This window comes from Magallana gigas, chromosome 5 (genome assembly GCF_963853765.1).
Source record: "Magallana gigas chromosome 5, xbMagGiga1.1, whole genome shotgun sequence".
NCBI classification, from domain to species: domain Eukaryota; kingdom Metazoa; phylum Mollusca; class Bivalvia; order Ostreida; family Ostreidae; genus Magallana; species Magallana gigas.
In genome coordinates, this window is record NC_088857.1 from 47,760,450 (window position 1) to 47,786,950 (window position 26,501).

The window sequence follows — 26,501 nt, forward strand, 5'->3', positions numbered from 1 at the left end:
CGATCACTTCTCCAAATAGCCGAATACTTGAGAATATTTCCATAATTATATCTCGGGAGCAGAAACTGACAGTGGTGCCGATCAAAAGACTTCAGTACAGCCATACATAGGCTGTCAATAGACAAGAAAGGACTGGTGGGGAGAGATCAAATTAAGCTCATTTATGGGAAGGGAGAGGATTCTGAGAACTGTCGTTATTGATATATTAGAGACAATGACACAGTAGCAGATAATATATAGATAACAGGGGATTAAGGCAATGTAGACCAATTCCAAGGCAGTCTTAATGTGTAGATGGCAAGGACACAAGATGCACAACATAAATGTTGGAACACAATCCGGGAAGAATTGAAATTAAGAATTTTTTAGGTTAAATTGATTAAATCTTTCCTCAGATTCAACCACATTCTGCTTTGTCAAAGATTAGAACCTGCAACCTAACTTTCAACCTAAAATGCAGAGGTATTTCATTATAACTTGCAATTATACTGAAATAGAGCATTAATATTTAATTCATAGGAACCTAATTATATTGGTATTTGATAAGTGGAAAGTCTTGTGATAAAGAGTACAGCCAAGATATACAATTGGCTGTTTAAAATAGGTTCTTCTGTAAGTCTGGAAGGGATGCCTAAGTAACACAGCTTGATGGCTGAAACCCTACAGGATCAGAGAAAGCGGCAATACATCGAATACATCAAATCCAGAGTAGCATTCTCAGACAGTTCCCTGATTTTTACAGCCTCAGACTATAGGAAAACTATAAAATAGAAAATAATTTTAGCCATTAGAACGACCATTTTCTCAAAACGTGAGAGGAAATCAGTCTGTGAGAAATGAATTGTGCAATATTAGCCCTTTGTAGTGTCCAAACTCTAAATGTCGGAATTCCTTCTCTGATGAAAAGCATATTTTTTTGGTTTTGTGGTACAAATAAAATGTAACTAGACTGTTAAATTGGATTCCACACAATGCATTCTACAAGTCAAAGAGCTCACCCAGAGGTCAGGATGGGGAGGGGTAGCATTTTTACTGCAATGGGTGCAACACAAAAGTAATACATTTGACTGAAAGAATGAAAAATAAATCTATAGAAATTAACAGAATTATCAGATTAATGTCACAGTAAAATGCTTCTTCAATAATTTTTTGCTGTTTATCATTTTCACATTAATGGCTTCTGTCTGTGCAGTTCAACTGATTAATGTGGACAGGTGGTGCCACAGTCAAGGGGGGACAACCCAGGGCTGGTCCAGATAAAACACAAATGGACATTAATAAATGAGGGTGTGTTAGATTACAATCACAAAATCAGAGAGGGCCGAAATCTGTCCATCTGCCTGGGTCTGACAGATCTCTGTGATTATAGGGTAATGATAGACCTGGGCTCAGTATGAGAAAGCGAAATATGAACACACCGTCGCACATGCATACTGCAGGAAAATCTGGGATCAATTTTAGCAAGGCCAGTGATTTAGCAGATACCCACCACTGAAAAATTTTCTTTACTTTTTCCCATGCCAAACAAATCTGTATTTCAATTTTTATCAGAAATTAATCAATATCCTTCAATAGAGGACAGGGGGGATTTTCTTCTATAATCAAAAGAAATGTATTGATGCGGGGACATTGGATTAGTTACAAATCTTAAAAATTCCCTGCATGTGCAGGTGTTCCAGAGTAAATGGGATAAGGTGTAGAAGAATTGGGATATGGCAAATTGAAAATGAAAATAAAACCATCTGCGGGCAGAATACTACGTTTGTCATTAATGCATGAACCCCTTTTACTTTTCCTATAGGAATGCTTTCATGTTGACATCATTATGTTGCTAGATCAAAAAAAATATACATGATATGTTGACTTTAATAAAAATGATGCATTTTTGTAGAGAAATTTCATTGATTTTTAGAATCTAATGGAGAAATATTATGGAGTGTGCGGTGTAACATGTTACGCTCGCGTCACTCTCAGGAAGAGCATTACAACATGTTTTTGTCCTTCTCCACAATGGCGATATGACTTGATGCTTCATTACAAAGTGTTTCGTGCCACAATAAAGATGGAGAATCAATAAAAAATAAATTAGACCTGTTAAAATCCATGAAAAATAATGATTCATGTTTCCACCAAGTCTTAAAACAATAATTCTAATGGGGGTCTTCCCACAACAGCGAATCTGCACTGCACACGGAAAGTGTTTCCTAGGCTTTAGCAGAGTGAAAAGAAATGTGTCAATAGTTGTAAGCCCCTATCATAAATATGGTAATACCGCATTGGAGTCATAATCGGCAATAGAGTTGTTTGTCCGTCTCCAGACTATGTGTATAAGGTGGCCTGGTGATTGATGAACCTATCACCGACAACATAATCTTAATTCAGCAGCACGGATGCATCATACCATCTTAATTCATTTTGTATTTCGATTACTCTGACTTAAATTCTGACCGAGATGGATATATTCCTCATATCATTTGACTAAGTGTCAGGTACTGTGTGTTCTTAATGGCTTTTCTTGTAATTTCAGTAAAATTTGGAAAGCACAGACCCTTACCAAAGCGAAAAGAAGATGCAGAAAAAGAAAATTATAAAAGGCAAAATGACATCTGCAGAAGTAAGTGTAGAAACTCAAAGATATTCTGTTGTGTACCAGCATACCATTCACATTCAATAATAGATTATAAGAAAATACACATACATTTATTGCAGTTTGCCTTTTTATTATTAATCTTGAAAATTAAACAACTTTATATAATTTTAAAAAGCACAACAGATAGGTGCTCTCCCAAACTGTTTACATAGTTATTAATAACAGCAATTCAAGGCTGTCAACTGGTTCCCTTTGCATGTCTGGTCAGACCACAAGTTTTTTACAAACCTTCCTGCCAGACCAAATCTAATTTCCTCCTATTAAACCATCACATAATACAAGTAGGTAGTGGGCCCTTTCTCCTGCGCACTTTACCGGTATTAGATGATTAACGAATCTTTTGCCATGAATATTTGATGTTTCGTATTGATCGTTCCCAGAGGAACCAAACTACATTTTTTTTTATTCCCCTTCCATGTCGTCATTTATAATGTCTTTATACCAGGGTGTCTATGGGATGTGTGGTGTTTATTCAATACCACATAAAGTTAATCTCTAGTAAAACCTCAACAACAGCAGGGAACCCAGGAGGGGCCTCTCTATGAGCAGACTAATCTCCCCACAATAGGGCATAAAACTAACTGATTTTATCTCCTTAAACTTGTTTCTTTTCCATGCAAAACCAATCATTATCTTTTTACCTTTCTAACGAATAGGTTAATTTATGATTTTACCAACTTACTTCAAATAATACATGTACATTCATAAAATTGTATATTCAATGGGTATTGCATGGACTTGTTTTTCTTGCCACCTTTCTAAGGACAACATTAAAGTAAAGATTGTTACAATTTTAATGATGCTATGCCTAGATATGGATTGATGCTGGATGGTCAAGCAAAGGTAGCCAGAGTTCTTCATGACTCTGTTGAGCGACAATCTAAGACTTCTTTAGCAGGGCCTGCAGTGATTTAGCAGATACCCACCACTGAATAATTTACTTTTTCCAATGCCAAACAAATCTGTTTTTCAATTTTTTATCAGAAATTGATAAATAGCCTTCAACAGAGGACAGGGGGGATTTTTTTCTCGAATCATAAGAAATGGATTGATGTGGGGACATTGGATTAGTTACAAATCTTAAAAATTCCTCATCATGGGAATGCACTTCTTGCTGGACTGGCCCTGTCTCTCACCTTAATGGTCACTGATCACTCAGTTGTGGTAAATCTGCATATTTTCTGTGATGGCCTTCCGTAGAACACAGCTGGCATTGCAACCTCTGAAGCGAGAAAAAAAAAAAGGATAAAATAAAAGACATAAAATAAAAAAAATCCCTGATGATCAAGATGTATCAGTCAAATCAAGAAATGTTTGTCTCTGAATTCAAGTCCGGATCAAAGGTTACAGGATGATAACAAAGAATGGGGCAGAGATTGTCCCCAGACATTTTGATATCCATGTGCCGAAGCTGTAAAAAGAAAATCTGCAACATCTGTGTGCTGGAGCAAAAAAACGTAATCTTTTAAATCCTCCGGAAGCATTACAGGGATCATGGCAGCCACTGAAACCAATTGTGTCATCAAGCTACGTCTCAGTTTTCATGGATGTATTTATAAACATTCTGGGGACTCGTAAAGATGCCATCATAAGCAAGTTGGGCAAAGAGAAAGAGAGGAACCTTCCTTTGTCACAGACAAAAGATCAGATCATAAAACGGCTTTTCTGTTGAGGTTGTCACTGGTGCTAGAATACTAATACCTGATTATGCAAATCAGTTATCTAAATCTTAATGAAACTTCATGATATTCACATCCAGGTTTTAATAGCATTAACCCATCAAAAGATGAGTTCCTCCTAAGAAAATATTTTCTCTAATTAAAAAAAATCAAATGAATTTGTCAAAAAAGTATAAATTAAAAAAATTCCCATTTATAGAACCACTTTTGATGGATTACCGATTGGAAGTGATGTGACCAGAAATGTTAAATTTTCAAAAATTCCTTTTTTTTTTATTTTTTATTTCCAGAGCTCTCATGAAAATGAAAAAAGAAAAAAACCCAGAAAATTTGGAGAAATTTTTATAATGTACTGGTAGTGTTTCAATTATATAGGGAAATTACTAATCATCTATTTTTTGTCTGTTCATAGAAAGTATCACTTAAAATGTTTACTAGATCATTGTAATTTGCAATAACATCAATCAACTTTTGATCCTGTCAATTACAGCTCATAAAAAATTTAAACATAATGTGTAAATATCAATTTAGTACCACATCAATCTACCCAGTTCCAATTTCAAGAAAATATGAAAATTTCTGGGCATAAAAAATTCAAACAAATCTGGATGATGGAGCACTGGAGCTGCCTACATTGATCCTTTATGACCATTAGTTCCCAAATATATTCAGATATAAGAATCTTGCGCCTGAAGTCATGCATTGCGGCATCAGTTTTAATAGTCTGTTTGTCACCTCGTCTAATCAGTGGCTCATCAATTATACATATGCTAACCATGTTTGGTGTTTATATTTGCTCTTTGGTGTCTCCAACATCAAACAAACAAAAATCGAAACCCCAGAAGATGAGTATCTAAGGTTTTTACTGAATTTTTTCTTCTGCATTTTTTATATTCTTGGAATTATCAATAGTGTATCAACACTGTTATCATAGTCCTTTTAAATACCAAAACATATTTCTTTGAGAAACAATACCCAATGGTGATGCATTGGAAACAAAACTAATTATAGGCAATGCTAGTTTTTGTTTGATGTGATACTACAAATTAACAGTAGAGAAATAAAATGGATTCCTCTGAAATTTAACTCAGGTTATTATGTGTAGCTCTGGGAATATTTTGTCCCTTCTGTAAAAGATGGAGTTTCAACCATTAACTCAGATGGAACATATTCACCTCCTTAACCGAAGAGCAAAGATATGACCATGCACGAGGACACTGGTCGCTTGATGTTTCTTTGTCACGTTAGAAAGTCACAGGAAAGATGGCTCGCTAGTAGGAAAATACAGGGCAAAATGATGTATACATGCCGATATCATGTCTATTCATTTGGAATGATATGCCATATTCAAAAGGGTTTCCGCTCAGACCTAGTATCTCTTCTTACAACTACTTCACTTGAAGCAATCTTATTCTGTCTTATTAGCTTTTATCTTGCATGCTATCTGTAAGCAGATAACTTAGATAAACAGTATATATTTTCTATGCAATCGAAATCTCCAATTTTCTGCTTCAAAACATTTTCTCTGATCAAGCAAAAGATGACAGCACCAATTAACCCTACACTACAATCCGATATTTTGTACATCCTATGTACAGGCCCCAATTAACAAAATCAATAACTCTCCCTCCTAAAAAAAGGATCTTATACATCTAATCTGAGATTTAATTATCTGAATTTCCAAATGAATTACAACTCTAATGTTTACTTGAATTGTTTGACATTTCAATGTCGTTGGTTATAGGCACATAAATTCCCCAATGCCTTGATCTCTTTTATAAAATCATAACTTCTCAAATTATCCGTAGCCTGAATCTTCATTGTGCATGTGGAGGCTCAGCAATGAACCTCTCACTTAATGCAAATCAAACACCGCCATAATCACCAACTCTAGTTTCAATTCAATCTTGTTCATCAGATTAAAATTACCAATAAAAAAGTGGTATCTCAATTAACTAGGGCCTGGACAATAGCGAGCCATTTTTTGGCAGTTTTTGATCAACAACATCTGTAATTAAGTAATATTTGATCAATGGTATTTCAATTAAAGGGGTAGTTTAGGTAATGATTTAAATGTTTAGTACCGTAATAAATGGTGATTTTCATTACGTACAGCTCAAAACAATTAAAGCACATTGATTCTATGAAACACACTGAAATGATGATGCCACTTTTATAAGTAACTGCTTCAAATCATGAGCTCTACTGATCCTTGACCCCTTTTAACCCCAACATCCATTGTCGACTGCCTATCACCTCATCAACTGCTATAAAAAAAAATCTATTTGAGTGTCCAACATTATCACCAAAAAATCTACGATGGAATGTGTGAGTTCTGGTGAGATACAAGCATCTCTTGGTACCCCATGATGCATGGTTCACATGCATTGGGTCAGTATTTTTTATACGACCATTGGAAGAGATTGACAAGATTGTAAGGAAACAGATGATAACTGTACATGTATTTGTCGGGCTGACATCAGTTATGCCCCCTTTCTTCTGTCAACCTTTCCTGTGATGTTCTTATCTCCCCTTCATTAACCCCACATCTGGTTATGTATGCAACGATAATGGCCTCCATACCGATGCAGCACATCTCTCTGTCACCGGTTACAATGTAAGCTACTGACCATCACATCCAATGGCCTATCCATCATCCGTTTTTCTGGCACTAGCACACACATTCAGCATTATCAACTAAGTATCATGGCAGCTTAATTTGCTCATTAAGTCTATGAATCCCAAACATCCACTTCACTTTGGTGACCAACAAGTTCATAAACTCTGTACAGTATGTTACTCAATTCCCCATGAAACAAGCAGCTACTCACATAAAACTAACAGAACCTGTTTCAAATTCAGAACCTGATAAGCATGCTTTGGTCTTTTGAACAACAGCAAAGGAGGAGATAATTCATCAAGTCACACTTGCCTTGAAGAAAGGGAGGCAATTCATCATCAGGGGGGTTAGCTGATGTTAAACAGATCATTATGCTCTGAATCTGCTTTTAGATAAAGACCTCTAATCCATAGATCAGCAGAGAATTAATCACTTTAATGTGAAATGTTTATGAAGAATGTAGAAATGATAAGAAAATTATATTGACCTTTAATTTGTTTCTGCTCCCAGTGGGGTTGTTAGGGTGTTTAGCTGCATCTGTCAAAAACATTAAGAGGTGCACCGTGCTGCAGGGGTTTTCACAATCATTTCACTCAACGGGGATAAATCAATAGGCTACTGCCTCCGCTACTTGTCTTAACAAGTCATTTATATTCTCATTTTGAAAAGTTACTTGAAAGAGTAGTGTCAGAATATGAATTAGAAATGACACTTTTTGAGATGTGTTTCTCCTAGGCAACTGCAGGACATCAGACAACAAAAAACTGAGACTTTGATGTTCTCCACAGCAATAAACTTTATTAACAGTGTCATATGTAAAAAAAAATATATTTCATGAAAGAGAAGTTTGTTATTAAAATTCAAAATGATTTTTTCTTTTTTCAAGCACAGACATTTTCATTTGTTTCTGACAGTTCGGATCAATGGGTTCCTGTGCATGACAGTCCTTAAGACTTTGGAATCAAAAAAATTATCAATAGAAACCTCAAGAATTATTCTCGTCTCTTCTATCTGACAATTGCCCCTCCTTCTTTCCGGCATTGTCTTCTTCTTGACCTTTCCACAAACGACAGAGGTCACCGAGGTCAATCTCACTTTGTAGCCATCCATCCATCCAGGTTTGCTTGGGATGTTGGGGGGACATAATTTATCAATTACAACCATCTTCAGAAGGCTACATCTTTTGTTCTTTCACTCCATCAAACCAGATCATGTTTTTAATAGATGGTGCTTCACAAACTCACGACAAGCAATCACCTCTAATTGAATTCCTGCCTTTATAATGATGGAAGAATTCATCTCCCATTGAAATATCACACATTATCTGCCATCGTGCATGCCTAATTTCTTTTCAGATTTTCAACTCTTGTATTGGACTAATTAGTCTTTTTTTGTTTAACTGAGAAGATCGTTTGCCAAGTGAACATGTACTACTGAGTTAATTAATTTGATGCCCATGCAATGATTTGGTCACAGTGCTTGTCTCCTGTCTTCAAAGACAGTCCCTCTTTGATTTTGTGAAAATAAAAGAGAATGAACAACTAAGCACAGTCTGCTCACTGATTAAGACTTGGTTATAATTAAATGTCTGCTCAGCAACTATTTACAAACAAACATCTCAACAACTTTTAATTATTCTGGACAAAAAAGTTCCTGAAAAACCATATTGCTCAGGCATCTCACTTTCCTTTTTTTTCTTTTCATAGATCTAATGACCGCTCTCCCACCAACCCTCCCTTTTTGATGACAATGCCCACTAATTATTGTTTTGTTGACAACGTCTCAATATGTAATTCATTGGAGGCCATTTTTTATAGCTATGGGATAATGATGACACTGCTACATGGGAATCTCCTCTCCCCGCCACCATGATGACAATTATCCCAGTGACTGATGATCCCAACTCTGTCCATTAGGACACATCAAGGCTCTCAGTTAGAGGGGGAGAGGGCAAACCTAGGGGTGAAGATTGTGTTAATCAGCCAATTTATATACATTCTTTAGTGCTGAAATATAAAAGAAAAACCTTTCCCCTCTCCAGACAGTACAAGATCTTATTCAGACCAGTTTATCCCAATGTAAAGATTCTGAAAGAATTACACAGAGAAGTAATAACTCAAGGGTTTGGGGGTACAGGACTAATTTGATACAGTCAATACTGGTAAGCACATGAGTTGCTTTGATCATGTTTTCCTGTGTAAATCTATTCCCGCTCTTCAGTTGATAAGAAATATTGAATCCGAATGGATATTGAGGGGTTGCTTGTGATGAATGTAGAGTTGTTATTGACCACGCTCCTGGATCTGTTGGGAAGACAGGAGACAGAGAGAGGGAGAGACATCCTGTGTAGAGATGATGGATTAAAGAACCAATCCTGTCTAAGAACAATAGATATCGACCAATCAAATTTAGATCCATTGACCTGATATGCTTCAATTGTCATCTGTTCATCTATTATACTTGTATTTTTTGCATCTCTCGGAGGACCTCAATTATCTTTTCTTTCACAACAAAATCTTCTATCATGGCCATTTGCCTAGTGGTTATCAAACCATAAGGTGAATGGTTCAAATTCAGTTGCAATAGATTCACCAATTGCCTAGTGGTTATCAAACCATAAGGTGAGTGGTTCAAATTCAGTTGCAATAGATTCACCAATAAGTAACCTTCTTCTTTGTTCATATCCATGGAATCACTAACTTCATTTTTATTGGTCTACATATGAGTATTATGACTTAAACAATCTTTTAAGTAATTTATGGAGCTGAATCAACTCTCACCACCCTTAAAATTACAATTACTTGGAATCAAAATTGATAACAAATCTAAATCAATCATAACCCAGCACCAACCCTGTATATATAATATAGTTTTGCCTTATTTCAGATGACAGTAGATTGTAATTATCTAGTACCTTAGATAAATATACAAATGGCTTCAGTCCATGTGTAACTTCTGCATTTTAACCTGTAAGACACAGCTACTAGTATCAAGTCCAAGTTACCGAGTCTATTGAACTCTTTGTTCATCAGACAGCTATGCTGGCATTCCATAAAGCATTGCTGGTCCTCATTAATACTTGAAGTAACATCAAAGTGCTAATGCTGTCTCAGACTAAAAAGAATGAATTTCAATATTGTGTCTAATTTATAAGGTTTTCTGCCGCTGCCATTTCTATGAAATGACGTTCTTCAAAGATTTTCCCAGTAACAAGTTTTAAAGTTTCAGCTTTCTCCATTTTATTCCAATTTTAGACAGATAACAATAATTTATGGAACAAATAAATCTGTTTACTGTTGATATGCTGCAGTTTTTCATAATTAAGAAATAGGCTTTCACAAACAGCCTTTCAAGTCATATATCATTTTGCAAAACTTGATGAGTAAAAACTAAGGATATGTATTGCATTTTGAAAGTTTGCACAAGCATTAGCATTCAAGCTGGCATACACTGTGTCAAACGATGACAAGTTACAACAATTCTAATTTCCACAGGGATCAATTTGTCTGTAATATAACCAGAGTTTAAGGGACAATTAAGAAGTTTGAATTTATCACTAGAAGTTTATGAATATATATCATAAATGGAGAGTTGTCATCCAGTGCAAACTTGTAACATATACTTTCCAAAATAAAGCAGCAGACAGTTCAGCATCTTTCAAATATAATAAGACTTGATCTAACATATCTATGAAAAGCTTCTAAATGAATTGGATGAGGAAAAGCTGAGATTGTATGTAGCTGGTAAAATAAATAACATAATGAAAAGCTCCCACCTGAATCAGACCAATAGATATTTACATATCATTTGCATACATATGCAAATTCACTTGTGAAGCACAATTTCCTCTATTTAAAACTCTTGAAGACTAAATTACTCTGGCTATTGATATTTTCCTCTGAATTTCTCACTTATTAAATTGTATTGGGGTCCTTCAATTCATCATTCCTGTTCATTTCCATCTTTGTATCCATGCAATATTAAAGGACAGAATCGTTAAATCCATACCTCATTTAAATATTTCAATAAAACATACAAATTTTAAAGTAAAGGAATAAAAAGCAAGTAATCCAAATTATTTTTTTTTAATTTATATTTTAAATGATAAATGTGTACATCTAAATATGCATAAACCTTTGCTCTAATTTAGAATCAACCATGCAACATTGCTGAAAAATTGCATTTACAATGTTTGATTGAGAGACTTTTTGAATTGAAGTACTGAGATACATGTTTGAATTTCATTTTATTTTTCTAGCGGACAACTACCATGGTTTTCTGTATCGCCTAGAGGATGACTCCAAGTTGTTACCAATCTACGATTTGAATGGCTACTTGTCTGGAATACAAGCCATTGTAAGTATCCAAATAACTTTATAAGTACACCTTTTTTACTTATAAATACCAGCACATGTTAACACAACATGGTAAATTAGTACTTATTGCTTATGTCAGAACTCAAAAAGAACATCATGATCTAGTGCAGTTCAACTATCCCAGCAGGAAAAAACAAAATAGAGAACATTTCAGCCTCAATCGTTGACAAAGACGGTATGGTCGATTAAATTTCCATTGATGGTCTTCTCGACATGATACATCAATAGCAAAAAGAGCTTGTTAATGGAAGAAGAAAGTGGACCGAGACGCCATGTAAACATGCAATAGCAATGATGTCACATCCTAGCTAAGCAATTTCTGTAGTAACTTTATATAACACTCATCCTAATTTAATTATATTAACAGATATTCTGACTGTGACCCCCTAAATGATCACCAGACATGCAATCCGTAATTAACGCTAACTAAGCCACCGCAGCATATTATTAGAGGACCAGTTTAGCCTGATTTACGGACCCTTTTTCATGGCAGTAATGATAATTTACTTAGTCTGGAATGTGAACTGACAGCAAGCATATATTCTTGATTTTGGGGTCTTAAAATTCTCTCCAATAAAGACAAGAGAAGAACGGACTGCAATAGATTTAAATCAATAGTACAGATACACCCAAGTGAAAAGTGTAGTCGGTTATTAGAAGTCACTTGGAGTCGGTTTAAATTTAGTGAAATGCAATAACAATACACTTGATGTCTATAAAATCCATAAATATTCCTTTCCAAAGGCATCATAGACTGTCTCAAAACTAAATCATTTATTTTTTTTTTATAAAAAAAAAATTGTGTACAAGATTAATAGTATGTGCATATTAATATAAAATAATGTTACAATGTACCCTGTATATTCTATCATTGTAATGTATCAAACCTGTGAAGAAAAAAAATTCTCGATGCACATATGATTTATGACCACTTTCTTTGTCTACATACATCAATCCTGTTTAAATCATACCTCAATGGTCTAAATGTGGCATCTTATTTTACCCACTTCAAATTCAGACATAGTCAAGACAAAGGAAAGTGAGTGCAGTGGAGATTACTGAATCCATTACTATAATTAGCGCGATGACATCCACAGTATGCCCTTAGATTATATAGCTCCTGGGGACTGTTTATTTGAGCATTGTGAGAAGGCCTCCATTATAATATACCATTAGCCATTTGTCGAGTCACCGTTCTTGTCAAATTCTGTCTTCAGACAGGGACCCCAAGCAAACGTCTCGCCCTGAAAGGAGCTCCAATTGGGTGAAATTAACACATCTTAATATCAAATTAACACTGCTTAAAATGGATCAGTTCGAGAGATGCCTCATTAAACTGTGGATATGCACCAAATTTGGCAATTCCTAATGCTCCTAATGGACATAAGGGGCCAACAAGACCATAAACAAACCATTTACACATCATAATTATCTCTCCTTTGCACTGGCCATCTTTTGCACATCATCTATCAAAATTTTACTTTTTTGCTTCCTTCCATTTCTTCATAACCAAAAACCCCATTTCTTTTACAGTTTTTCTAATTCCATTTATTCTCCAGAGAAGGAATAGCAATCTTGCTTTTACCATAATTTGAGATATTCTTTGTTCTGGAGATAAATGGAGATTGGAATACATTGGTACATGTAACACATAAGTTTGATAAAACTGCTTCGGCTTGATAACCAAATGCACAACAGGAGATCCGACCCTCAGGAAACAGTGACATATTTCTCTCCTGTCCTCTGTAACTTCAAGTTCCCCCTTTTTTAGTGTATACATACATCAGAAGCTAGCAGCAGGTGCTTGCAGATTACTCTCATTCATATTTCCATTGATATTCCCATCTATCTTTCTGCCACCCAAGGATGAGGAAGAATGGATTGGGCTACAGACCAATATAGCAGTATATCCCTGATCTACTGCAAATCTTGGAGGCAACAACTCACATCAACTGCAGTAATGGCATCTGGAGTTTATAAGATGCATGGGTTTCATCATGGAAAATGTTCTTTCTAATTATTAAAAAACATATTTGTCTAATCCTGTCTTTCGAGAGAAGGAGCTTTGTCATCTGATTATCTCAATACCACTTACATTGATTGGGACAGAAGAAAAAAATCTCAGAAACAAGAAAACATCATCTATTTTTCATCATACTATATCTGGAAGTGATAATGAAACACCTCACTTTCAGGAAAAGATGAGGTTGATCTGTTCTTACATTATTTTAATTGAAGGCGTTGGGGCTTTGCAGCATTTAGTCTCTTTTTCTAAGCTGGTTTTCTGCAATGTATGACAGAAATATATTGAGACGTTTAAAAGGTGTTTATCTAATTTCAGTCTTACTAGTTATTTAATCCTAGTGGAGATGTCTTGTTCAAGACAAGTGACACTCTCAGCTACAGATTTCCCATAAGAAAATCTGAGGCCTTTAGCTCTGATTATTTCAGAATAATCTCGGATTCAATTTATATCATTTGGTCTTTTCTTTAAGCTTTAAAACGATTCTCATACTATGGCTAAAATGTAATTGGACAGAACTTCCCCTCTGTGACAGAATTTTTGCTCTAATCAGAAAGTGCACAAATTCAAGGTGTTTCACCAATTTCTAATGCCAACAGTGCCATAAAACCCAAGATAATAAAAACAAAGTAAATTAAGCTAATCAGAATTTTATGATAACTTCATTTCTTTTTACTCTCTTCATAAAAAGCTTGTAATAACATTTTATTCGTATAGAGAAAATAACAAAGCTAATTTTCTATTCCCGTAAAAGTTTACATCCAATCATATTCCAACAAAAATTCATCTCTGGTATATCAAATTACAATTTTAGAAATTCCTTTGAAAATGATGCATCATTCTCAGCATGTTATGTAATTTGATGGCCGACATCAAATATTTGATTTTACTTGCCAATCATAATAACGTTATAATTTGTTTCAGATTCCCTCCGATATGAAAGGGTATAACTCCTTCAATGAGTCCATTGAGCTTCCACCTCATGAAATCATGCCACCTGTGTTAGTGGGCAAATCAGACATACAAACCTACACCATTACAGGTAGACAGTTCTAGACACATAGACAATTACAGACAGGTAGACAAAATTCAATTGTCCAAGATCTGCTAACAAAATTGGCTTTTACTGATAAAATTCAAATTTTCAGAGTAAAAATTTAAAATATATAGATGTAGTCAACATGTATATTACAAGCTAAAATAGTTGTATAAAATTTTCAACTACCAGTAGTCTTGTTGCTATAATTATGATTTGCATTTTAATATTAGCATTCAAATAAAGATAACACTTCATGATATGAAAATTGCTAAACATTTAATGTATTTTGATAATGTAGCAACATGTGTAACTAATACATCAATGTATATTGGTGACGTATACTGTTTATTTCTCTATTCCAGCGTATTTCAAGCATCCCCAGTTGCTGTGTAGTCCGACCTATCTCAGCAATGTGCCCACAGGGAAGGGACTATATATCCAAACCGGATATGATCCAATAAAGCACCACGAACAAATTCCTCTAGAAGCAAAAAACCTGTCCTCGTTATGGAAAAAGGCCCTCTGTCTCACAACTATGGGTAATCAGCTACTAAATACTCTGTCTATCACATGATCAACCAATCTGAGCTTGAATATATTTAAAGAACTCGGCTGATCATTTTATAGTTAGAAACAAAAAGAGTTATTCCCCTTCTCACATTGGTTAGTGTTGTATTCAGCCTTACCACTGCAGAGCCTGAGAATCTAAACATCAATTCTTGTTGTCCTAAGATTAATTCAAGAAAGAACCAAGACACTAGCTCAATGATGAAGCTGTACACTTCTGACGAGTTCAAAGTTAATTTTCAAGAACATTCTCAACCTTCTACGAAACTCAGCCCATTTTTATTTCTGCTCAATCATTCATTATTTACTGTTAATCAAACTGGAGCTTAGCATCCAGCACTAAAGTTTTCCATCCTCAGTGCATGTAATCATCACAATCCGTTTTTATTGCGAGACTACCCTCCATGAGACACAGAGTAAAATCTTTCCTAATATCCACCGAGCACGATTTTCTGATATTTTATTATCATAAATCCTACTTTATGTGAAGTGTGTGAAAATTTTATGAGTGCCAGGTAAAATCCACAGCGATAAAGAAAAACAAAAAATCCATAGCGATAAAGAAAAACAAAAAATTTTCTGAATCATATATTGTTCATAAAATGCCTCAAAACTGTACTCTTCATGAATGTGAAAAGAACCAGTTCTTTAAATGTGGTACATGTATAAACATATTGTAAAACTTATTTCATAGAATTATTTGCTCCTTGAAATATCCCATTTAATTATAACAATATACTTTTCTATAACTTCCAGTAAAACATCAAAGGCCCTACAATTCTATTTATATACTGTAAATGTTACATAAAGAAATTACACAAGAACCTAAATCAGATTGACTAGCTTTTTCTATTGACATAATCAAATCAAAGAACAAGATGAAAGCTCTAATTTTTATTAGATTGTTTGCAATGGCCATTAATTCTAGGTAAAACTTGCTTGTTCTACTACTGTTGATAATCAGAAAAACTTCACTGATAAATCTCCTGATCAATGCCTTATGTAAGTGATGATTTCTAATATTTAAAAATATTGGGTCCTCTATATCTACTCTTAGACTCTAAGGTAAACTTCCATCTGATTTGATAGGAGCTTAAGACAATGGCAGCGACAACATTGAAACACACTGTATGCAGGGATATATTCGTTCAATTTTATTTTTGCCCTTTATACCCTCATTGCAAGTGGGCAAATTTAAGGTGGAATAACACATCATCACAAAATGGCTGACCTCTGATTGAAACGACATTTCGTTTTATTAAAGGATTTTATCGATAGCAATAATTAACATACTCTATAGCCGAGTGGAAAAAGTGCTGGGCTTGTGATCCGTACAGCCAAAGTTCAAATCTCGCAGTGGCTAAAAATTTTGTTGTTACTTACTGAATTGAATTTTTAGATATTCCTGTTTTTATCCCCAAACAGCAAATTTTTTGCTTATTTGACATATGTACAGTTTATTTGTCATTACCGTATATCTTTCATAATCAAATAATTTACTGTTAATTTGAATGACTTTTTCCAGATGTGTTAATCAACCTTAAGACTGGGCAAATTCCAATGTCTCAACTTATATCTCTTTTAACATGATTGTATCTGGGCGAATAAAAAAAAATGGATGAAGCCGTTTGCAAGTGTAGAAGGGCGAAAATAACACAGGGTTTAAATGAACCTGTATACTGTAACTTTTATAGATACAATAGGAATCTCACCCATCTTGTTCAGTACGTTTCATCTGACTGACCTTGACCTTCAACCATCACAATTAAATTTGATTATTACATACTACCAGGTAGTAGCAACATTACAATGATTAAAAGTGCAAGATTGATTTCGACCATTAATTAATTCAAGTATGTTGTATGCACTAGTAACTTTTCTTTCAAATATAAATCAATATCACAAATGGAAAATTAATTTTAATTTCAATCCTCAACCACAGAAACAGGATATCTCATTAAACGAACAAAAAATGTCGTTCCTTCTATTGTTGGCTAATGTTACTGTAACGACATTCTGATTACAATTGCTGGGGAACTTTAGCATTACCTGAGATTGATACTGATTAATAGCTACACTGCCTCTTATTTGCATTCCACACTGCAGATCTTACTTTCATGGTCAAACCAACTTAAAAGCAGAACATAAAAGTACATTTATGAATCATTACAGAGCCATTAGATTTCAAATCTAAAGTAACCTTTTATACAAGAGAGTCTGGGGAGATCTTTCCTTAGTTCTCTCCCTTTGTTATCTGAGAATCACAGTATCTGCCTCAGAACGGCCTTGGTACACCTAAGCTTCCAATACAAGACCTCTACCCTCCAGCTCTAATCACCCAGCCACATATCTAACATGTTACCTGAACATAGTTCAGATCAAAGCCTAGCAACAGAATTGTTATGCACAAGAATTACCTGGTCTTTCATCTATGCGGGAGAATCCCAGCTTTGATCTTCGCAGTGTGCAACAGTTCATTCCTGTAATCAAATTAAAAATTGAAAATTAATTTAGATTCACATCAACCTTCACTGCCATTATTACAATGAATATACAGTTTCATCACATGTCTAAACTGATTGCTCAGTATCTAACATAATACCGTTACTTAACTTTTGTCATGTTTAAATTAAGAACCTGATTTTCTATTCCCAGGCACCCACTACTTTTACAATGTATCCAGAGACATGCAGTGTGAGCGATTATACCCGGTGTTTCTGATGTACGACAGTGAGGGACAACTGGCCGCCTTTGGGTGGAGTTTCCAGGGGGAGCCCTACGAAGGGCCTAACTCTATTGTCTCGTGGTACCAAATCAGACCCGAAACTTTTTATGTAAGACTTAGCAATTCTTAATTGTTGCCATGTCATATTGCCTTTTAACTTGTGTGATAAATAATCTTTTTTTCACAAGTTGGGAATAAGCTACTGACTTGCTTGGATAAATGCTGACATTATATATCTAGCAATTGAAATACATTCTAAAAATTCAAATACTTTTTAACGGCAAAATTTTCCATCATTTCAGTTTATCTTTGATGTGAATCAGCTTCCACCATGCATGCTTAACCCAAACTTCCGAGTGTTCGGAGTCCACATATGGCTCCAGAACCACAACAAAACCAACATGCGGTGCAACCCTCCCTCCACCCCAGCGCCACAACCGAGAACCACGGTAACCTACAAAGAGCCCCACAGTGGCAGTGGGGCGGGCCCAAACGAAGACAAGCTGGGCTTTGAACAAAGTGATAAAGACCAGATAGTGAAAAATCGGAGGTCAGACAATATTCAGCCTCCGCTGTCAAACAAAAAATCGGGGACAAACTCAGCAGTCCCCAACTCCCTCAACAAGTGCTTGTTTTTATTTGTTTTTGTTTTAAGGACAATTTTATCTCAATTTAGTGTACAAAATGTATAACAGATGATCATATCTTGTATAAAGTTAATGTAAAACAATTTTTTTTTCATCTTTGAAATAGTATTTTAAACACAAGAAGGAAACTGCTCAACGTGAGGACTAGGTTACACCTGTGTTATCAATGTTTTGTTTTATGCTACGTACAGTTTTAGCTGAATTTGTAAATACATTTTTACAGATCCATTTGTTTTCTCTGCCTATGTACTTTTAAAAACTGCAGAAAGAAAATTTACTCTTTTTTTTATATCCTGTATTATGTTCCATATAACCTTCATTTTAAGAATACTTATTAGTGAATATTTTTTAAAACAAAGGTGTCAGTTTCTATCATATTAAATGAAAAGGACACACCAAACATTTTAAAAAATAGTGAAGCATTTCTTTGCAAATCCATTCACATTTTTGCAATTCATTCAACATGCATTTGTAAGTTTATTACATGTATTATATTTCACATTGTTTATATGCTTTAAGTTTGAATTACAAAGTTACATGTATTTCTAAGCTATTTTCATACATTAATGAATGATTTTGTTTTGTATTGTATTCAATGTATCATGAACTACCTATGCTGTGATATTAGTTGGCAGAGTTTTTGTATGAAGTAGATTAGAACATATAACATTCAACTCAAAGGGGAGTAACTGTGACTCTAAACATCATCAAAATGAAACACAATTGTCTAATTATTCCTGCAACTTACAACCATTTGTTTGTTTCTTTGATAGCAGTAATTTGCTTCTTTTCTGTTTAGATGCATACCTTTGTTCAGTTGAAAATTCACAAGAATCCAAGCAATTTACTTTAACCTCGCCATACTGAACTGTTAAATTTCTTTTCTTGAGCTGTAAGATTTTTCATAGTTATTAACTCACATAATCTGAAAATATCCTGCAGATCGAGAACTGAAGAAAGCAAGTGGTCAACTCTTCAATACCAAAATAGGTTGGATTAATCATTTACAGTCAAACAGAACAGGCAATTTTCTCACATACCAATTAAGTATGCCTAAGTACAGAAAACCAACTTCTATTATGTCTAATTTACAATTTACAAGTAATAAACTGGTTCACAGAAACTTATTTTCATGGTTTTGATGAGCCTATGTAGATGATCAACAATTTACGACAGGCACAAGGAAAGTTTGGTTTGCTTGCCATAAAAAGTATTTTTGACAACAAGGTTCTTATGAACTTTGTAAAATTTTCTTGAAAGTGTTATTTTTATAACTTTTACACCTTCAATGAAAGCTGGACTCAATAAAAATTAAAATATAATTTACGATTAATTAATTTTGTAATTCTTATTGCATTGATAATTTGCTAATTTTCGGATTAACTGATATCCAAGAAAATGACTTTCATTCCTTGTTTTATATTCATCGATTCATCTAGAAAATTTATTTTTCATGTATGGAAATCATTTCAATGTAAATAAGTCATCAGCATTTTACTTTTGCTTTAGATAAGTCATCAGCATTTTACTTTCACTTTAAATGCAATTGTTCTGCGTGTTTTTTTCCTATAATTATTGACACAAGCCTTATATATGGGTCTGTTTGGTGCGTGAGATTTCGTTTATAATGTGGTCATATCTTTATATTATGTAGAAAGACATCAAACACATGTGATTGTGAACGTTGGCCATTTCCACCAACACCGAGGGTATCTATATCGATCGATGTATCATTGAGTGTTTTGTCGTTTTGAATCTCATGCTTGCATGTCAGTATGTAATGTGATATGTATGTCTGATAAACAAAATTTTCACTATTTTGAAGTGTCCAGAGTATCGTGAATGGACGTAGACTGGTGTAGTAAGATGAACAGTTGTGAGTTTACACATTGAGAACTTGATTTTTGGTGGGGTACATGAAAATTATTACTTACCTGTACAGGTGTGTTGTTGATATGAATGTATATAGATATTAATATGTATGAATGACTTTGTTTGTTTTAACTTCAAAAAACCATAAAATAAATTAATGCTAATTAGTTGAGTGTTCCTTTTTTGAATTGCAAATCATTTTATGCATGCATGCAGCCATATCGAATTATGAATAATTTTATGATGATGTTTTGATATACTGCATAATAACAGAGTAAAAGAATCGCACAGATTACCATATGTATGGTGTGTCTACAGATCATGCAAGACCTATATATAAAGATGGCATAGGTTGTACTGAATCAAAATGTTTCCCACAAACAAACAAAAGAGAAAACATTACTATGTAAAAATTTAACAGCATTAAAACACTTTCCCAACATATATATAGTATAGGGTGGCACACTGAATTTTTATGTGTCCAAGCATTATCTATGTTCTACACCTTCTCTAGAATCACATGGCAAACAATTGCCAATTTTTCTATAATTTCCAGCAATAAATCTTGTCATGATAGAAAAAATACTGACACTTAACTTGGTGAGCTGGCTGGAAAAATTTGCCTAATTTTCTATAAAGTACTGTAGATTCCTAATCAAAAGCGAGGAATTAATACCCGTGTAAAATCATGAGAAGCACCCTTCGCGTGTTTAAAAATCTCGCTATTATTTTTCTTAGAGTTGAGAACTATAAGAAATAAGGATAAAAGTTCTGCATTTGCAATTTTATATTCTAGCGATTTATACAAAACAGTGGGATCGCGGAATCAAGTTCTTGCAAAATATAAGGAATTTACAGTATTTGTAAAAAAGAAAAATTCTCAGCAAATGCATTTAGGATGAAAAGTAGCTACATTATGGATAAAAAGCATATTAGAAAACTTTGCTTTGACCTTAACCTCTTACTCAAAATTAAGTTCAAGTTCATATCACATCCTTTATCAAACAAGCACTCTATAGGCATAGTTTAAGGCAGATATGGCCAAAAGGAGAAATATTTTAAAACAGTCCAGACACAATTATTTTCACAGATGTGCCATTACTTTCATCTCTGACTAAAAAATAATTAAAAACTTGGTTCAAGGTCACTGCATACCTATTACCTACTAATAGCCTATTGGTAAACTAGATTTCAAAGAAAACTAAAATGAAATACACCTCTAATCTAAACTAGAGGTTTTGTTGTTAGCAAGCTCACAAATGATACCCCCCTCCCAAAAGAAAATATAATAACTCTAGTATTTCTTTATTGGAAATAATGGATGCACCAGTTTTCTTAAAGTGGCATTAAACTTTCATAAATGACCAAAGCTCAAGGTCAGGACATAGTTTCAGGTCATAGGCAATCTCTTAGTCAAATGTTAGCTTCTAATCATTGTCCATTACAAGATATGGCTTAGATGAGAATCTTGCATTTTTTTAACAATGACAAAGAACTTGCACAAATGACCATGGGTCAAGATCATGACATACCCCCAGGTCATAAACAATCTTTAATTGAAGTATGAACTTCCAGTGATTCTCCATAAGAAAGATATAAACTGGACACAAATTATGCACTTTTCCTTCCAGCAACCTTGAAATTGCCCAAATGAACTTAGGTCAAACCATGATACACCCTCTGGTCATAAGCAATCTTTGTGTGAAGTATGAACTTACAATGTTTCTCCATAAGAAAGATGTGGATGACTGGACATGATTGCACTTACAGAGAGACAAAATGATGGATAAGAATGAATCTATATATGAATCTAGCTTCAAAACTTAAGCTCTCTTGTTCAGAATAAATTCAGATGGGCGATCGCAGAGTTACAGTTCCTTACTTTCTAAAAAGTTGCAATTTATGGCGCACAAAAACTTGCAATAATTTTCTATTGATTAACTTATTTTCAATCACATTATGGAGACAGAATTAGCACTATGACATTCTGCAGACAATTTACTACAGATGTTGTTACTTTACTTGACCCAAACTTTCTCTTAAACATGCGTACTGACCTCAGAAAATGAAGTATGTAAAAGTATGATGTGAAATAAAGCTTTCAGTAAATTAACAAAAAAATAATATTGGAATTTCTTTTTCATTTTTCATGAACTTAATCTTTATCATATGTATCCTTATAGAATCTCTACTAATCCAAAATAAAACATCCACATGAAAGATATGCATCATTATTTATAGTAGGGGTTCACTGTTTGCATTCAATTCCTGTAGACTTTAAGCTCCGTCACCAACTAAAAGGCCTTTAAGATGTAGAAGCACAATTAAGTACATTTTCCGCTTTCAGCTGGTCAGTGTATTTTTATCAAAATCTATGTATATGTGAAAGAAGAAACATAGGTAATCACAGATTACAAAGCTCACCGAGACGAGGCATCACCTTTATGAGGAATCACCTTTATGAGACCACCTTTATCATATTATTTGAAAATCATACTTAATAATGATCTTGGACATACATGGATACTGTTTTGACACAATATCGTATAACAATATCATATGTTTAAAAATTGTATAATAATCATATGTTCATTTCATAGGGTATTATATGATACAATGTTCATCAATACAATAATATAAAATACGATATTGCATCCTATGATACCTACAATATATATCATATATTACAATAAAATACTGTAATAAATAATGATGAAATATGATATTGTAACATATGATTTGACATTGTATCTTGTTATACATTATTGTATTTAATCACATAATACAATATCATAATATATTATGATATTGATATTATATGATACAATATAATAATATATGATACAATATGATATCACATAATACATCACAATATTGTAACATAGTATATTGTATAATATTATAGTATGATATTTGTATTGTATAATATGATACAATAAAATTGGATACAATATTATAGTATGATATAATTGTATTGTATGATATGATACAATAAAATTAGATACAATATCATGTGATATTATAATAGTACTATATTATATCATACAATATCATATTATACTATATTGTATTATATGATACAATATCACATCATACAATATCATATAATACATTTTCGTATGATATTATAATATATTATATAAACCAATATCATATTATACATTGTTATACTTTCATGTTAAATACTGAAATCTGATTGGTTAAGACGCAGTTAATAATATTTTCTATTACCCTCAGCGTTAGCAACGCACTTAGCAACGGGTAAATTAAAAAATGTTACATGCGCGAAAATTATGCGCGTACGGTTCGCTGTAGAATTCACGTTATTCCTATATAAAAGCAGTAAAATTTTCTTAAAAATTAAGACATTCAGTATAACAAAATAAATAGTGCCTGTTTGGGAGGATAACAGTTGAAATTGACACCCCTCGAAAACCATTGTCAACCGACGCGAAGCGGAGGTTGACAATGGTTTTCTCGGGGTGTCAATTTCAACTGTTACCCTCCCAAACAGGCACTATTTATATAATATCATATCATATGATACAATATTATATGTTGCAATATCATAAGAAATAGCATGTGATAAAATATAATATATGTGATATTATACAATATCATATTATACAATATTGTATCATAATAAATAATACTAAACATAACAATATCATGATACAGTATCTTATCATAATGTACAAAAAAAATGATACAATATAATATAGTATCATATATTTTTTTACAATATAATATATGATATAATATTGTATCATATAGAACAATAGTGTATCATATCATACAATACTATATCATAGGAATCATATTATATCATTTAACAACGAACACATCTATCAAGCAGGTTTGAGATAGGAGAATTTTTTAAGCATCCTTGATAATGGAGATCTGCATCTGAAGCTACCTCTGCAGTTTATCAATATTATAGTTAAATCAACTATGCAAGCTATTATCTATAAAATATGTGACCTGTTCCAAAAGAACAAATCTCATCCACCATCCGAAACCTACGTCTCAGATTCAGCATTCAAGCCAGCCAGGTGCATAAGTATCATAAGATGCATCATCCATGCAAGTTTGGTGAAGTTAGGACCAGTAATAACTAAGATATAATCATAAGAGAGCACCTGCTCCAAAAACACCAGCTCTTAAAACCTTAACCTCCCTCCAGCATCCGAAACCTATGGGTCAAATTCAGCATTCATGCCTGTCAGGTGCATCAGTATCATAAGACGCACCATCCATGCAAGTTTAGTAAAGTTAGGACCAGTAATAACTAAGATATATTTTTTAAGCATCCTTGATAATGAAGATCAGGCTCTGCATCTGAAGCTACCTCTGCGATTCATTTATATTATAGTTCAATTAACTATGCAAGTTTGAAATAGTACTAATATTTATTAAACATGTGACCTGTTCCAAAAAAACTTAACCTAATCCAGCATCCGAAACCTTTGGCTCAGATTCAGCATGAAGTTAGGACCAGTAATAACTAAGATATAATCATCAGAGGGCACCTGCTCCAAAAGCTTTAACAAGCTCTTAAAACCTTAACCTCCTTCAGCATCCGAAACCTATGGCTCAGATTCAGCATTAATGCCTGTCAGGTGCATCAGTATTATAAGACGCACCATCCATATAAGTTTGGTGAAGTTAGGACCAGTAATAACTAAGTTATAATCATCAAAAGGCACCTGCTCCAAAAACTTTAACCAGCTCTAAAAACCTTAACCTCATCCAGCATCTGAAACCTATGGCTCAGATTCAGCATTAAAGCATGTCTGGTGCATCAGTATCATAAGATGCACCATCCATGCAAGTTTGGTAAAGTTAGGACCAGTAGTAACCTAGAAATTGCTATCAAAGGGCACCTGCACCAAAAACTTTAACCTGCTCTAAAAACCTTAACCTCCTCCAGCATCTGAAACTCATGGCCCTGATTCAGCATTCAAGTCTTTCAAGTCCATGAGTAGGTCAAGATGCATCATCCATGCAAGTTTGGTGAAGATAGGACAAGTAATAACTTAGATACAGGACCTGCAACAAAAACTTTAACCAGGTCCGGACGCCGACGCTGACGCTGAGGGTATAGCATAAGCTCCCCCCGACTTTGTCTCGGTGAGCTAAAAATGTATCTCATTGTGCTTATTTTAACATTTTAAATAGTTGGTCTTTCCCATCATAAACTCATGTTGTTTACCTGGTGTGAACTTCCTTAACCTTGCTACCCCACTTTTGTTTTAACGGTGGATCCATCTTAATAAAGCCTTGAAGCTGAACACCTTTAGTCACACTGCACATGTACTGACCTGCAACATGATTTAAGATGTCACTGGTTCTGCATCAAACTGTTGTTCTCTTTGACACTGATGATGAACCATTAGTTGCCAGCTAGACAATTAATAAGAAATTTAGTTGTCTTGTCCACAAATTTTTAGAAAGATTGATTATGTCTGAAATTAATTGAAAAGAAAAATCATACATAATAATTTAAAGCTTTCAGATAGCATAACGCACAAAAATTTTCAACATACAGCAGAATTCAGCCTGACTATGATTTTGCAATCATTTTTTTTTATACATTGTCTTTTAGTTCATGTACATCTTTAATAAGCTCATTTAAACATGATCATGATTTCATTAATTCAAAATCAATCCAGAACACCATTTTTTAGAATTAACACATACCTCTCTGCTCTGAAAATGGCATGGTTGACCAAAAAACCCAAAGGTTCTTTTACAGCAAAAAACTGACAAACTCCATCTCTCAGAGGATTATAGTAAGATGTGGAAACTCCAAAGGCATATCCTTCCCAGCGCAGGATTCTGGGAACTTCCATGCATCTTTCTTGTCATAGGTTAAAAGACTTTTGATGATTCTTTCCCACAATGTGGAGGATAACACAATAGTTGGGCCTTCAATGTAGTCCAGACGGGGCGCTATTAAAAACATTACCTACCTGTGTTACCTCCCTGTAAAACAATCTAATTTCATCGCAATAGATAACAATGTGTAGTGTACAGAACACTGCCTGAACATGGGTCCCTTAATTCTTTATCTCCCATCTTTGTAAGATGCTGATCCAATTCTGTGTGCCACGACAGACTTGGGACATCTCTTGATATGCTTAAAGCATTTCTTTAAAAATCTTGTAAAATGTCTTATCAAATGAATAGGAAATTTTCAATAGCAATCAACCCATGTCAGCCAGTGTCTTTTTCCCTCTGTGAGTCTATACAGTGAGTACAATATACGATAGCCAAGAATGGGGGTTGTGGGTTAAAGCAATG

The 26,501-nt window shown here is 34.0% G+C and overlaps 2 protein-coding genes and 1 long non-coding RNA gene across 4 annotated transcripts in view; 1 reads left to right on the plus strand and 2 right to left on the minus strand.

Annotated features, from left to right (window-relative positions):
- LOC105345029 (uncharacterized) overlaps positions 1 to 20,365 on the plus strand; it is a 46,136-nt gene extending 25,771 nt beyond the window's left edge. Inside the window, exons 2-7 of the mRNA XM_011453010.4 lie at positions 2,528 to 2,614; positions 11,208 to 11,305; positions 14,273 to 14,390; positions 14,750 to 14,926; positions 17,610 to 17,788; positions 17,982 to 20,365. Coding sequence (XP_011451312.2) covers positions 2,528 to 2,614; positions 11,208 to 11,305; positions 14,273 to 14,390; positions 14,750 to 14,926; positions 17,610 to 17,788; positions 17,982 to 18,371 — 1,049 coding nt within the window. The 3' untranslated portion in view covers positions 18,372 to 20,365. The remainder of the gene's footprint in view (positions 1 to 2,527; positions 2,615 to 11,207; positions 11,306 to 14,272; positions 14,391 to 14,749; positions 14,927 to 17,609; positions 17,789 to 17,981) is intronic.
- LOC105345059 (cysteine--tRNA ligase, cytoplasmic) overlaps positions 1 to 26,501 on the minus strand; it is a 71,741-nt gene that overhangs the window by 43,384 nt on the left and 1,856 nt on the right. The window lies entirely within an intron of this gene.
- LOC117686661 (uncharacterized) lies at positions 16,854 to 26,501 on the minus strand. Its single transcript, XR_004599763.2, has 3 exons — positions 25,899 to 26,501; positions 25,520 to 25,663; positions 16,854 to 17,434 (listed from the first exon to the last, which is right to left on the minus strand). It is a non-coding gene; the product is annotated as an uncharacterized lncRNA (long non-coding RNA).